The sequence below is a fragment of the Crocuta crocuta genome, unplaced genomic scaffold (assembly GCF_008692635.1).
Source record: "Crocuta crocuta isolate KB4526 unplaced genomic scaffold, BGI_CrCroc_1.0 scaffold50, whole genome shotgun sequence".
NCBI lineage: Eukaryota > Metazoa > Chordata > Mammalia > Carnivora > Hyaenidae > Crocuta > Crocuta crocuta.
The window spans coordinates 6,702,072-6,715,494 of record NW_027527428.1 but is presented as its reverse complement, the minus strand read 5'-3'; the positions used below and the strand labels follow the sequence as shown (position 1 = coordinate 6,715,494).

General features: G+C 56.6%; 1 protein-coding gene across 2 annotated transcripts in view; it reads right to left on the bottom strand.

Annotated features, from left to right (window-relative positions):
- Positions 1 to 13,423, bottom strand: part of RPTOR (regulatory associated protein of MTOR complex 1) — a 325,821-nt gene that overhangs the window by 77,042 nt on the left and 235,356 nt on the right. For both annotated transcript variants that reach the window (XM_077755327.1, XM_077755330.1), the window contains exons 12-13: positions 8,715 to 8,798; positions 8,121 to 8,231 (exon numbers count right to left, since the gene is read on the bottom strand). In XM_077755327.1, coding sequence (XP_077611453.1) covers positions 8,121 to 8,231; positions 8,715 to 8,798 — 195 coding nt within the window. The remainder of the gene's footprint in view (positions 1 to 8,120; positions 8,232 to 8,714; positions 8,799 to 13,423) is intronic.

Here is a 13,423-nt window from a genome sequence, read left to right as displayed (position 1 = left end):
TTTTTTTGAGGGTTTCTGAGAGATTTTTTTTTTTTTTTTTTTTTTTAAAGTCTGAAATCTGAAATAGCTTTTAGATTTGGTCAAATGCTTTCTTTGTGTCTATTGAGAATGATAATATGGCCTTTTTTGTTGTCAATGCAGTAAATTACAGTGATTTTTTTTCAATCACTAAACAACCTTGCATTCCCGAAATCAATTCTACTAGGTCATGAGTTTTAGCCTTTTTACATGTTGCTGAGTTTGATTTACTAAAGCTTTTTTAAATTTAAATTTTAAAAATATTTTTAAGTTTATTCAGTTTGAGAGAGAGAGAAAGTGAGTGAGCATGCACACATGCGAGTGGGGAAGGGGTAGGTACAGAGAGAGAGAAAGAGAGAGAGAGAGAGAGAGAGAGGGAGGGGGGAGGGAGAAAGAGAGAGAATCTCAAGCAGGCTCTGCACTGTCTGCACAGAGCCCGATGTGGGGCTCAATCCCACAACTGTGAGATCACGACCTGAGCTGATAACAAGAGTGGGGCTCCCAGCCGATGGAGCCCCCCAGGCGCCCCTGATTTACTAAAGTCTTATTTGGAGTGTTTGCATCAGTCCTCACAACAACGCTGGTCTGAGAAGTGTCTGTCTGGATCGGTACCAGGCCCTTCCTGCCAGCAGTGGAACGACACAGCAGAGTGCTGATTTGTATCCATTCCCTCAGTGACGCTCGCCAGAATTCATCAGCGAGGCCACTGGACCTGGAGTTTTCTCTGCGGGAATGTTTCAAACTACAAATCCAATTTCTTGGCAGATACAGTACTAGTCTGACTCACTTCTTTAATGAGAAACTTGTGTCATTCAAGGGATGTGTCTTTTTTATCAAACTTACTGAGTGTTCTGGCAGTGAGCTGTTCCTAATATTCGCGTATTACTCCCTTAATGTTTCTAGAACCTTCAGCGATGCCACCTCTCATTCCTGATTTGGGAATTGGCGTCTGTTTTTCTCTGTGCAGTCACTCTGGGAACAGTATAGAGGTTCCTCAAAAACTTAAAAATAGAACCACCCTACAATCCAGCAGTAACACTAATGGGTGTATAACCAGTGGAAATGAGATCAGCATCTGGGTAGCTGTTTACTCATTTTATTGATCTGCTCTGAGAACCAGCTTCTGCTCGAACAGATTTTCTCTATTGCTTTTCTGTTTTCTTTTGCATTGATTTCCACTGTGATCTTTACTTCCTCTCTCCTACTTCCTTCACGCTTAATCTGCTTTTCTTTCACTAATATCTGAAGGTTGAGGCTGAGGTCAAAGATTTAAAACCTCCCCTGTTCCCAATGGCTGCACTGTAGTAGTGTGAATCTCCCTCTCAGCCCTGCTTAGCTGTGCCCCACAAATCCTGAGATACTGGGTTTTCACTGCCACTCAGTTAAAGGTATTTTTTCTTCCCTTCAGACCTTTCTGAAAAAAATTATTAAACACATTTTATTTCATTGACTTTATATTTTCATATAAATGTTGATATAATAAACTATATGACTAAAAGTTATATGTTGTATTATAAGCCACACATACATATTTTTCCTAGCTTCACTGAGGTATAATTGACGAATGAAAATACACACAATTTTTGTATGTTCAGTGTAAGGATTTGACACACACGTCCGTCCTGAAATGATCACCACAATCAGGTTAATTAACACGTCTGCTAACTCAGTTATTTTGTTTGGTGTGATAAGAACACTTAAGGTCTACCGTGCTAGCGACTCTCAAGTGCACGCGTGGTACTGTCACTGTGGCCACCGGGGGCACGTCGCAGCCCAGCGCCACGCAGCGCCGGAGGTGCGTGCTCTCCCCCTCACACCTCCCTGTGTCTGCCACCGGCAGCCCGCACAACCACCATCTCTCTCTGCGGTTCTGTAAGTTTGACCTTTCCAGGGTCCACAAGTGCTTGGGATCAGGCGGTATCTGTCCTTCTCTGTAGCTTATCTCACTGTGCAAGTGTCCTCCAGGTTCAACCATCTTGTCACAGACGGCAGGCTTTTCTTCTCGTCTCCTGTGCTGCGCGCGCGCGCACGAGACCCTCTCTGTGTCCATTCATCTGCTCAGGGCTGTGTCCACGTGTGGCTCTGTGAATAACGCTTTGGTGAACGTGGGCTGCAGGTGTTTCTCTGGGGTTGGGGCTCCTTCCCTCTGGTTAAATGCCCACTCGTGAGAACGCCGGATCGGACGGAGGCTCCATTTCTAATTTCCGGAGGAGCCTCCACACCGCTCTCCCCAGTGGCCGCACCAGTTTACTCTCCCATCAACAGTGCCTGCTTTGTTCCGTTCTCTCCATGATCTCGCCAACACGTGACAACTGTGTTTTTGTTGACAGCCAATGTGATGGGTGCGAGGTGATGTCTCACTGTGGTTTCGGTTTCCGTTTGTGTTTCCTGAGGAGTGACATGGGGCATCTTCCCGCAGACTTGCTGCTCGTCTGTGTGTCTTCTTTGGAAAAAGGTCTACTCAGGTCCTCTGTCCCTTTTTCAATTGGATTGTTTGTGGTTTTGCTATGAAGTTATAGGAGTTCCTTATATATTTTGGGTATTAACCCCTTGTCGGATAGATGGTTTGAAAATATTGTCTCCAGTTCCACAGGCTGCCTTTTCATTTAGTGAATGGTTTCTTTGCTGGTGTAGAAGCTTTGTAGTTTGATGTAATCCCCTCTCTGTATTTTATACAGAAATATTTAAGGGTACACATATTATTTTATATAAATATTTATGTTATGTATATAACATCTATATATTTTAAATGTTTTATGCATTTTATATTTACATTGCTTGTTAAAATTTTATCTTATAATTTAAACATTTAAGAAGTTATTTGTTTAAAAGCGTGCTTCGTTCCCACATGTTTGGGAGGTTTCCTGTTCCCCACGGCTGCGCTGTGGCCGCAGGACACACCGTGCGCAGGGCCGTGTCACTGCCCAGCTGCGGTCCGCGGGGCTGGGTGGCGCGTCCTCCTCCTCACGGGATTCCCTTCTGCTTGCTGCGCTGTCTATGGAGATAGGAGCCCCGGCATCGCCAGGTACGGGCCGGGGCGGGGGGGCTCCACCTCTCTGGGCAGCTCCACCGGGGCTCCCTTCACACGCTCAGAAACCCTGCCCTGCGTGGATCAGCACCTAGGATGGTCCCAGTCCCGCGGTGACAGGCTCCGCGAGCACCGCGCACTGTCCTTTATCCCCCGGGACACGGTCTGCTCCGGCTTCCTAGGTCCGTCCGGCCACCTCTGCCTTCTAGCCAGGCTGCTGGGCTGCTTACACGGTGGTCACCGAGATGGTCACGTTCAAATCCACGCGCCTGTGATTTTCTACTTGTCCCATCTGGTCCTGGTTCCCTTATCCTTATCTTCTTTTCTGTGTGTTACTAGGACATATTTACGGTTTCAGGTGACCTCTTCTGCTGGCGAGGGGGCTCTCCCTGTAAATAAGACGTCAGTGAGGGCCTTGAGGTGTGCGCACTGCCTCTTCCTCATGGCCCACCTCCAGGCGGTAGCACCTCGCATGAAGTGCGAGAAGCTGACAGGAGCGTTTCTTCAATTTTCACCCCTCGTCCCTGCAGTGACCGCACACGACACGTGTGCACATGCGACAGATGGCCCAGCGCGCGGCGGTTACTCTCTGTTCCAACAGTAGATTATCTTTGATGGAGATTTAAGGTGCAAGGAGTCACACTTATTTGTGGCGCTCCTGTCCCTGCGTGCGCACCTGGGGACCCTCGCTGACGTCCCTCATCACGTGGGTCTGCTGGGGGCGCAACCCTCCAGTGTCAAGTGTCTTACAGAGTCCTTGCTCTGCCGTCCCTGAGGAGACCGTCTTGCGCTGCACAGAAGGCCAGGCTGGCGGCTTTTCTTTGGGGACATTCGGGCGCTGCAAGCCCGCCGCCCCCTGCTGGCGTGGCCCCTGGCTGGTAGCCCGTCTTCCCGCTCCTTCTCTTCTATAGGCTGCTTCCAGTTCTTAAATATATCATGTTATTGAGCAATTCGGCTATGACTTGGGGTGGTTTTCACATTCCTTGTGTGTGGGATTCACGGAGCTTCCTGGGTCTGTGGGTTTCTAGTTGTCATTAAATTGGAACATTTGGACATTTCTGAGCCCGTTTCTTGAGATGTTTCTTCTGCTGGCAGCATCAGCTGCTCGAATACACACGTCAGATCACCTGCAGGTGTTCCTCGGTGTGGTGACGCTCCTTTAGTTTTATAACAACCTTCCTGTGCTCCCTGTGTGTCGTGGGGGTAGATGCGACGGCTGGTGTTGTGTGTGTGCAGCCGGCCGTCGATCCATCCGCACGCTTCCACGGCGTGCAGTGGCTTCCCTCTCCGCAGAGTCTGGCGGCCCTCTGAGGGGCTCGGGTCTCAGGGAACTTTTTAAGCAGAGCAGGCTTCTAGCAATGGTGTCCACGTCCTTGTCGGCTGGTTCTCACGTCTGCGAGGGGTCGGGTGGGTGCCGGCGGGCTGTCCCTCATTGCGGGACCACAGCTCTCTGCCTCCTCGCGCTCCCAGTCGTTTCAGTCCGCAGCGGCGGGTGCTCAGGTGATCTGGGGAGAGACCCTCCTGGGAGCAGATTCCGTGGGACAACAGGGAAGGCTTTCCTCCCCCCAAGCTGTGCCTTCTGTGCCACCTGCCCCACAGTGTGTGCCACCCCTTGGTCAAATGGCACAGAACTGTCTGGCCCTGCTTCTTCCCAGGCGCAGATTCCGGCACCCCCCCACCCCCCGAGTCCTTCGGGGTCCCCTCCCGTGATGGCCTATGGTGTGTGCTCAGCGCATTCCCGTGGCCTAAGAGCGGGCCCCGACTCGCCCCTCAGCTGGGGTCCGGCCTGCGTGGGCCACCGCAGTCTCAACCCTCAGGAAGCGGCCCTGTGCTCCACACAGACTTCCGTCTTCGCGTGGCCATCCCAGACCCTCCCAGCGGCCGCGCAACGACTCGGGCAGCTGTGCCGCTGCACAAGAGCCCGCGGGCGCCGGCAGCACCCGTGTGTGACTTCGGGCCGGATGCAAATGAGGGAAGGGAGCCACTCCCCCAAAGCCCATGGACCAAAGCATCTGAGTGATCATGAAAAGGAAGGGTGAGGTGAATGGCATGGAGTCTCAGCTGGAAATATTTCAAAATGCCTCTTAGTGGGATGATTGCCTTTAAATAAATAAGTGCCAAGAGCTGGTAAATAACAAGTTCACGGGAAGGCCCCTGTGCCTGCAAGCATGTAAGGGACAGTGCAGGCCAGGGCCCTCCTCCCAGCTGGAGGCAGGCACAGCTCTGCGAGCGCCATTCAACGCATGCAGTGCCTTCAGTGTGGGGCCAGCATGACGCGTGTGCCCCGGGCCATCCCANTGGGCCGGGCCACCGTGGGGGGTGGGGAGGTGGGGGACGAGGGTGCTGCAGCAGGTGCGCTCACGGCTGGGTGTCGCGTCCTGCACTAGGGATAAGCAGGCCCCTGGAGACAGACGTGCGGGGCAGCGGGATTCGGGTACAGAAGCACGACGGCTCCCGCAGATCCCACGAGCACGCGGCAGCGCGGTGCAGCACAGGGGCCGCCCTTTTCATACACAACCAAACGTGAAGCAGAAATAGACGCTCCTTGGACAAACGCACACGCGGCCTGGTTCTAGGCACTACGGGTAGTAGAGGGCCTGTGAGGACAGGGTCGTGGCGGCGTCCCCGCGCTCCCGCGGCTCTGGCGGCCCGCTGGCAGGGAGGCGGGCCTGGGGGCCCCCTCTTCTGTCCCTCTCCTCGCACGGGCCACGGTCTGAGATGGGCGCCTACGCTCCCAGGGACCTTTGCACGTGCTCCACGCGGCCCAGTACCAGGGAACGGGATCAGTAAGATTCTAAACGTACCGCTTAGAGGCACTGAAGGAGAAGAGGAGTTTCAGAACGACTTCCCGGGGAGAGGCCGGTACGTAGAGCGTGGCTCTGAAACGCAAGGGGCCGAAGAGAACTGACCACAAGGTACGGCCTCTGCACCCACAACATTAGGCCTTCCGATCGGCACGAAAAGGTTTCTGCGTGTCAGATACCAGCCAGGCAGGCGCGAGACTTACACTGTGACTCCTCTGAATCTCAAAGTCCCAAGCCGCGGCTGTCATCCTCGCACCGCGCTGCTGGGAGCGCAGAGAGGTGGACGGGAGGGGGACATGGCTCACTCGGGCAAATGAGGGTGGAGGGCCCAAGTTCAGATTTTTTAATCTAGCGTTTTGGCCAATCTTTCACAGAAGTCATTGCCTATCTGAAGTGAGTTCAACAGATAGGAAGGTAAATATTTTGTCTAAACCTCTAACATCCTGGTCATCATCACAGAGCAGACGAGCAATGGAACGTTCTGTGGACACAGCTGCGCGCAGGGCACTGGGCCCAGGGAGGGCCAAGTCTGCCCAAAGCCAAGGTTAGCCTTGGGTGCAGCGAGGAGGAGAGAGGCTGTTTCCAGCACCGAGACCAAGGAGACCAGGAACACCCGAGGTGAGGGGACCACTGCGTCTGGCCAGCCACGTCCTGGTAGGGACCAGGGGGCCCGGAAAAGGAGTGAGGCTGGCGGACGGGGACAGGGCCACCTCCCAGGACCTGTTTGCAGACGCCACGAGCGGCTGTGCAGAAGCCTGGAAGAGCCCACCAGCCAACGGTCAGAACTGCAAGACTCAACGAGGCGGCCACACAGACGAGCAAACAGAATCAGAACCACCAAGCACAGCGTCACTGAAGATGGCACCACCCAGGTGCACCTGTGCTGTCCCCTGGGGACGCCCGTGACACGTGTGTTCCCCCGCAGCCGTCACCCCAGGTTTGGGCCTCGTGGCAAAGCTCTGGCAGCCTCAGGGTGCGTGGGTGGCTTCGGCACCCAGGTGGGGAGGGCTGGGTCTGGCAGAGGCCTGGAGCTGCAGGGGTGAGCAGAGAGCAGCAGGCAGGGCCGAGGCAGGGAGGGGGAGGCCTGGTGGAATGTGGAGGCAGCCCGCGGGGCCCTGGGCACCTACCGGGTGTGCTGGGGAGGGGCAGGCCGGTTGGGGCTCTGGTGCCCGGCAGGAGGGGCAGCAGGGAGGAAGCCCACTCCCCTCCCTCAAGCAAGTCACCACGCGGCCACTGCGCTCCCTCCCCATCTCCGCACCCACGGTTCTGAAGCCTCTGAAGCCGAGTGCCGCGCACGGTGGCCTCTTCTGGGGGCCTCCGCTCCCGGCCAGCGCTCACCCCCACTCTGGAACCCCTCTGTGTCCTGTGAGTCACACCTCCTGTGGCTCTTCCTTTCTCCATACCCCCAACCCCGGGGGCTCGCCGCACCCCTCGGGCGCAGGTCCTCCTCACCTGGGGTCTCCCCGACCCTCACCCCATCACATCTGCCCCCAGCCCCTCCTCAGCTAACCCACAATCTCTACACGGAGGCCACAGAGTTAAAAGCCACAGCTTGGATCTTGTCCCATTGCTCCTGACTCTTTACTGGTTCCTCTCTGCTGAAGAGTGGGGTGCTCTCTGCCTAAAGGGGGTCCCCATGGGCACCTCCAGCACCTCTAGGCCCTCACCCTCATGGCACAGCCCCTCAGGCACGGGGCGTCCCCCCTGCAGCAGAGGGCTCTGACCTGCTGGACATGAGCCTGTCTCCAGCATGGCCCTCAGTGTGGTGCTCCATGGAGGAGACATGAGCCTGCAGCCCCGTGTCCGTGAGGACAGGGAGGGGCAGACCCTGGAGAGCAGAGCTGGAGGAGACGGTCCCCAAGGTCAGGGTGGGGAGGGCAAAGCATGGGCTGGTCACAGAGGGCAGGGGGGGCAGGATGGAGTTTCAAGAAGGAAGTGGTCAGGGTCACTTCTGGCTCGAGGACTGGATGGGGTAGGGAGGAGGGGGACTGTGGCACGCGGGGGACAGAAATGGCGTGCGTGCAGCGCAGGTGACCGGGACTGGGCCCTGAGGGGATGCACCTCCCTTATTCTGGAAGAGGGGGAGGCGCGGGTATGGAAGGCAGGGGCCCAGGTGAAGTAAGACAAGAAATGCGGGGTTATCGCAGGGGGACAGAGGACACGGCGTCACGGCCGGCAAACCCGCCGCGCTCGGCACCTCTGGGAGCCCCCGCTGTTCGTGGCTGCCGCCCAGACTGCCTTGCGCTGTGGGGACGATGCAGGCTACTCACGCTGTCCACGGCGAGGATCTTGGCCCAGATGAAGACCAGGAGGGGCCGCAGCTCCCTGGCCGAGCTCTGCAGCAGCTTCAGCACGTAGGGAAAGATGCCCACAGACAAGGCCTGCGGGAGAGAGGGCGTGAGCGCCAGCTCGGGAGCCAGGCGGCACAGGCGGCGGGGGGCGTAGCTCGGGATGCGGCGGTCGCTGCCTCCAGTGTGACAGGAACGCCGCGGGGACGCACGCGCCTCCCTCAGAGCACGCGGCTGCCTCCGGCCTCCTCACCCCTGTGCTCCCAGAGGCTTCGCGGCTTCTCCGGTCCTGCCGGGTCCAGAGACCAGGGTTTGCCTCAGGAGGAACATGTGGCTTCCTGTCTGGAACCGCCGTCCCCACCCTCGGAGGGCCTCGTCTGCTCTTAGCAGCAAAGCACAAGGGCAAAACCAAACCGCCAGATGCTATAGTGATGGAGGCCGCAAGCCACGTGCACCTCGAGGGCCCCTCGGGCTGACCGGCCCCCCTCAGTCACTCCCGGCTTGTGGGACACATCCTCGGATGCACCGCGGAGTCTCAGGGGCCCCACCTCCCCCGGCTCAGCGGGAAGCACGCACCAGGCTCACCGCCCAGGGGCCCAGGTCCAAGAAGCGTCCCAGCAAGTCGAGGGCTCGCAGCCGGTGCACCTGGCTCAACAGCACCTGAAAAAGGGGGAAGGCGAGGCGTCACCGCAGGGCCGTGCAGTGCTCGACGCAGGGGGCTGGCCGAGTGCGCCCGGGCCCGCCCCGGCTCCACTCAGTCATCTACCCACAGCAGGTGCTCCTTCTCCGTATAAAATGTGGGCCCTGTAGGAAGTCTTAGAACAAATACTTTTTTAATTGCATTAAAAAGTCACCAAGGACACAGTGATATATAAACTTCCAGACAGCATTCTCTTAAGTATTCTAAACTAGATAATCTATTATTGTGTTTCTCATCTCTTTTGTAAACTAAATAAAATACCGTGGCTTTGATTCCCTGTCGCTGGGCACACCTGGCCGTATCATCCCCAGTGCCCGGTTCATTTAAAAAACTTCCCCACTGCAACCTTTCAAAACTCTTCTCAGGTTTTTGCTGTTACAAACAATACAATGATAAATATCCCAACAGGAATTTTCCTGCATATTCACACAGTTTTTCCCTAGGATAAATCCGAGGGTTGGAGCTAAACACGTTTACTACTAAACTACCCTCTAGTGAACCAACCTGCTCTTCCAACAGGCTGTGTGCAGATGCTCCCTGCCGTGTCCCCCACCACCCATGGGTGCTCCCTCCCGTGGGCCTTTGCTGATCACAGCACACAGGATGAGGGTTTGCTGCCCTGCTCTCTGGTTACAGGACCTTAGACAAATCACTTGACTTCCCTGAACCTTAATTTCTTAATTTGTAAAAGAGAAGTAACACAAAACCGAATCCCAAAGGTTTTCTTAAACAGCAAGTTAACAGCTCCTGGACAATGGCAGCCCGCGAGCCACTATCATTTGCCAATATGACACATAAAAATAAAATATCCTTTTAATCTGAATTCATTACAAGTGAGGCTGATTACCTTTTTTCACAGGTTAATTGGCTATTTCTGTAGTAAACTGGTCACATATGTACGTGTTTTCCTACTTAAGATGTCTGGCTTTCTTAATGACCTGGAAGAATTCTTTATTAAAAAGATCAATCTTTGCCACATATTTTTCTCTTGTTTTCTTTGTTATATTAGAGTTTAAAATTTCTAATGGGGTCATTTGTAGAGACCTCTCCCTCATGGTATTTACACTTGAGGTTGTGGGCACGGAGTCCCCGAAAGGCACTCTCTGTCTGGTGCCACTCACAGCCATCCAATGTGTGTTTACGGGGCACTTGCTGCATGTGGGTGCTGTGCTGGGGAACAGTTAGGGGCAGTGGGGAGCCCCCTCCCACCACCAGTCGCTGCAGGGACAGACAGCACGCTGTCACATCTGCTGTGACAGCAGGAAGTGCCGTGGGTCATGTGTGCCCCTTGCCCTCCTTGGGGGGTCCTGAAGGTCTCCCGTCCCGGTGGGCAGCCAGGCCCCAGAGGGGAGGCAGTGTGTGGGGTTCCCAGGAAGCAGGCAGAGGATGGGAAAGCGTGGGGTGCCTGAGGACGGGTCCCAGAGCCGGCGGAGGGTTTCCCGAGAGAAGCAGCACTGGGCGTCCAATGGGTCACTGGGGGATGGACCGGCCAGTGGCTGGAGGGTTGGTGGGACAGAGCGGACCTGACCCTGACTGATGGGGAGAAAGCGACCCAAGACAGCAGGGGGTGTGGCCCCCAGAACCTGCTGGCCGAGGGAGAAGGGGCGTCGGGGCAGGTGCGCCAACACAGGGGCTGTGCCTGTGGGGGAGGGGAGGCTGGGTGGAGGCGATCAGGGGTGTCCCTGCTCCCGGAGGTCAGGACCCACGAAGACCACACGCCGGGTGCAGGGTGTGGATCATGTTAAGTCGTGGGGAGGACGCAGAGTGGACTGGAATGCAGTGGGGGTGAGGAAATGGCGCAGCGGCTCAGGAGGTCCCTGCAAGGGGTGGAGGGAGAGGCGAGGAGGGGTCGGGACAGCACCCAGTCCCGGGCAGGTCGGGCAGCCGGGTGCGGGTGTGGGGGAAGGGCCTCCTGAGCCTGGGGTCTGCAGGGCAAAGTCAGCAGCACGTGCGGGCCTGCCTTCCATCCCGTCGTCTCCTAACGGGAGCTTCTGTGCCCTCAGCTGAGCGGCGGAGGCAGTGGCATCCTGACATTGGACTTGGGCTCACTTTCAAAACCTAATGGGACAGGTCCGCGGAAACATCTGGCCCGTGCCGTTCACCACAGAGCGTCTGGCGCGGTGACCCCACAGTGTCAGCACAAGCACAGGACGCCTCGTTGGTGACCAGTCGACTGCTCTTGTCACGCGGGAAACAAAGCCGCCTGAGGACCCAGGTCCGTGAGCGCGGCTGCAGCCGGTCAGGGATCAGAGCCATCGCGCAGAGTGACCCTCCGCGGACGCTGCACGCTGCCTCCCACCACGGAAAACATAGTAAACGCGAACCGAGCCCTGTGTTCCCCGGTGGACAGCGGAGCCATATGCAGGGGGGGCAACGGCCGCCAGGCCGGGTCCTGCTCCGCGTGCCCACCTGCCCCGGCCGCCCTGGGGCGCCTTGCTCACACGGCAGCCCCCAGCCCGGGGCCCCGGTCAGGACGACGACCGCGGCGCCGTCTCTTCCCGCCGGGCTGTGGGCATTGGTGGGACCCGCGGTGCGGCCTCATCAGGCAGCCGGGGGCCGGGGGCCCGAGGACACCTGCTGGCGCGGCCTCTGTGCTGTGATGACTGTGTTACTGCAAAGTAAGTGTTGCCCACGGAGAGTCCCGGGGAGAAGGTCACGTGCTGGTTTTTTAAAACATGACATCGTCCTTGTGATTCTTTCTGTTGATTCGTATTTGGAAACAACAGAAGCGTAACATAAATGAAAATTACTTTAATAAAAGGAATGGCTCTTGTTCATACTCTGTTTTATGCCCATTCTCCCTATGTCAGATGGCCCAGGACCTGTGGGAATCACAGAGACGGCGGCGAGTGGCCTGGGTGACTGGGTTTCCATCCGTCTGGGGCGTGCACGCCTGCAGCGACACGGGGGCCGCTGTGGTGGCCTCACTTCATCGGCCCCATGCCCGACGGTGTTCTGGCTCCTGGGCCGAGGCTCCTTGGTGGGGCCGCTTCCCGCAAAAGCAGAACCTCCAGCTCCGGGTGCCCAGGAACCTGATGACCAGGTCCTGGAGCCACCGACATACATAACAGGTGTCATGGTAACACGCCGGTACTTTCCTGCCGTTGCCTGAGAATGACCCTGTGCTTTCAGACCAAAAGTTCTATTTATAAATACAATGCTGCGATGAAAGCAAACGGTTTCCTGATGGAATGCCCGGATGCCTCACGAGGTCTACGGAGGGCCTGACGCCATCCTGGGAAACTCTCCTTCTCTCCTTCCTACGACATGCAGCTTCTCCCGTCTCCGTCTGGGGCTTCCTTGCACACCGGCCGCCTGAGGGGCTGTGGACAGCGGCGTGTCACCCACTGCACGAACGTGTGCACCCACCCTTGCAGTGCCTCAAGGATCAAGGGACTTACTTCCGGTGCTTCCTGTTTATACTTCTAAAAGGCAAGAAAAGGCCTGGGGGCTGGTCACGGAAGGTTATTTCCAAGCTTACACTCACAGGACGGGCTGCAGATCAGCTGGCCTGAGAAGACATTTCATCTGACACCGAAGGTCATCAGCTAATGCCTCTGAGTCGTCAGGCACAGAAAATTCTCTCTGGCTTGTGGAGAAAGTAGCAGGGATTGGAAAAGCCACAAAGACTGTATTAAAATTCTCTTTCCCTTAAGCAGAGCTTCCTGACTTGCTGAGGCCCCAGAGGACAATTTAAGGGTAACGGGGTCCAGGCTTTGGCAAAAATACAGTTCCTTAAGATTAAGCGGGGTGAAGCTAACCGAGCTAATGAGAAAGAGGCCGACCCCGTGGGCTACACATGAAGCCAGGGAGCCTCTGCATCGTGTCCTGGTCCTTCCTTGTTAAGTGCAGGTTCATGTCCTGACCCAGACCAGGCACAGCCCAGGAGACGGCCGTCCAGGATGACGAAGAGCCTGCTGCCCACGGCTGTTTGAAAGATCACACACAAAACGTCTCCCCGCTTTCCCTTCTGAGTCACTTCCCCCTACTCCACATTATAACGTTGGCTCTATCAGGTCCTCTCCGTCCCCGAGGGAGTGTGGACTGTAAATGGAACATTAGGAAAAGCGTCAACAGAAGGCCATTTACAGCAGGACTGTGGGCCAGACCCAGAAGACCTGAGTTGCGCACTCGGCACTGTGCCCCTGCTTCGGGGAGGATGGGTTCACTCCGCCGCACGGTTGAAAACACCGGAAGGTCGGTGGGAGGGCCACGGGCTCGGAGAGGGAACATTCTGGTGACCCAGGAGGAGCTGCAGGGCACAGCGTGTCCACCCTGCGCCACGGCCGTCCCTGCACACCCTGCCAGTTGACACCCGGCTGGTGCGCTCCAGGAGGGGCCAGCTTTGTTCCCTCCTTCTCTGCTTTTCTTCAAATGCAGGATGGTCTTAAACTGACCTGGAGGCTGACAGGCTCCGCCCTCGCCGTGATGTCAGCCCTGGTGCCCTGGCACCTAGACATGGCCCAGGAGAGGCCGCGGCAGGCACGGCGCTGGGGCGAGGACGGGCCGCTGTGTCTCTGGCATGACCCAGTGCTTCGCCTCCTGAGTGAGCTCTGCTGTCCGAGGCCCTGGCACGCTGTCCGAG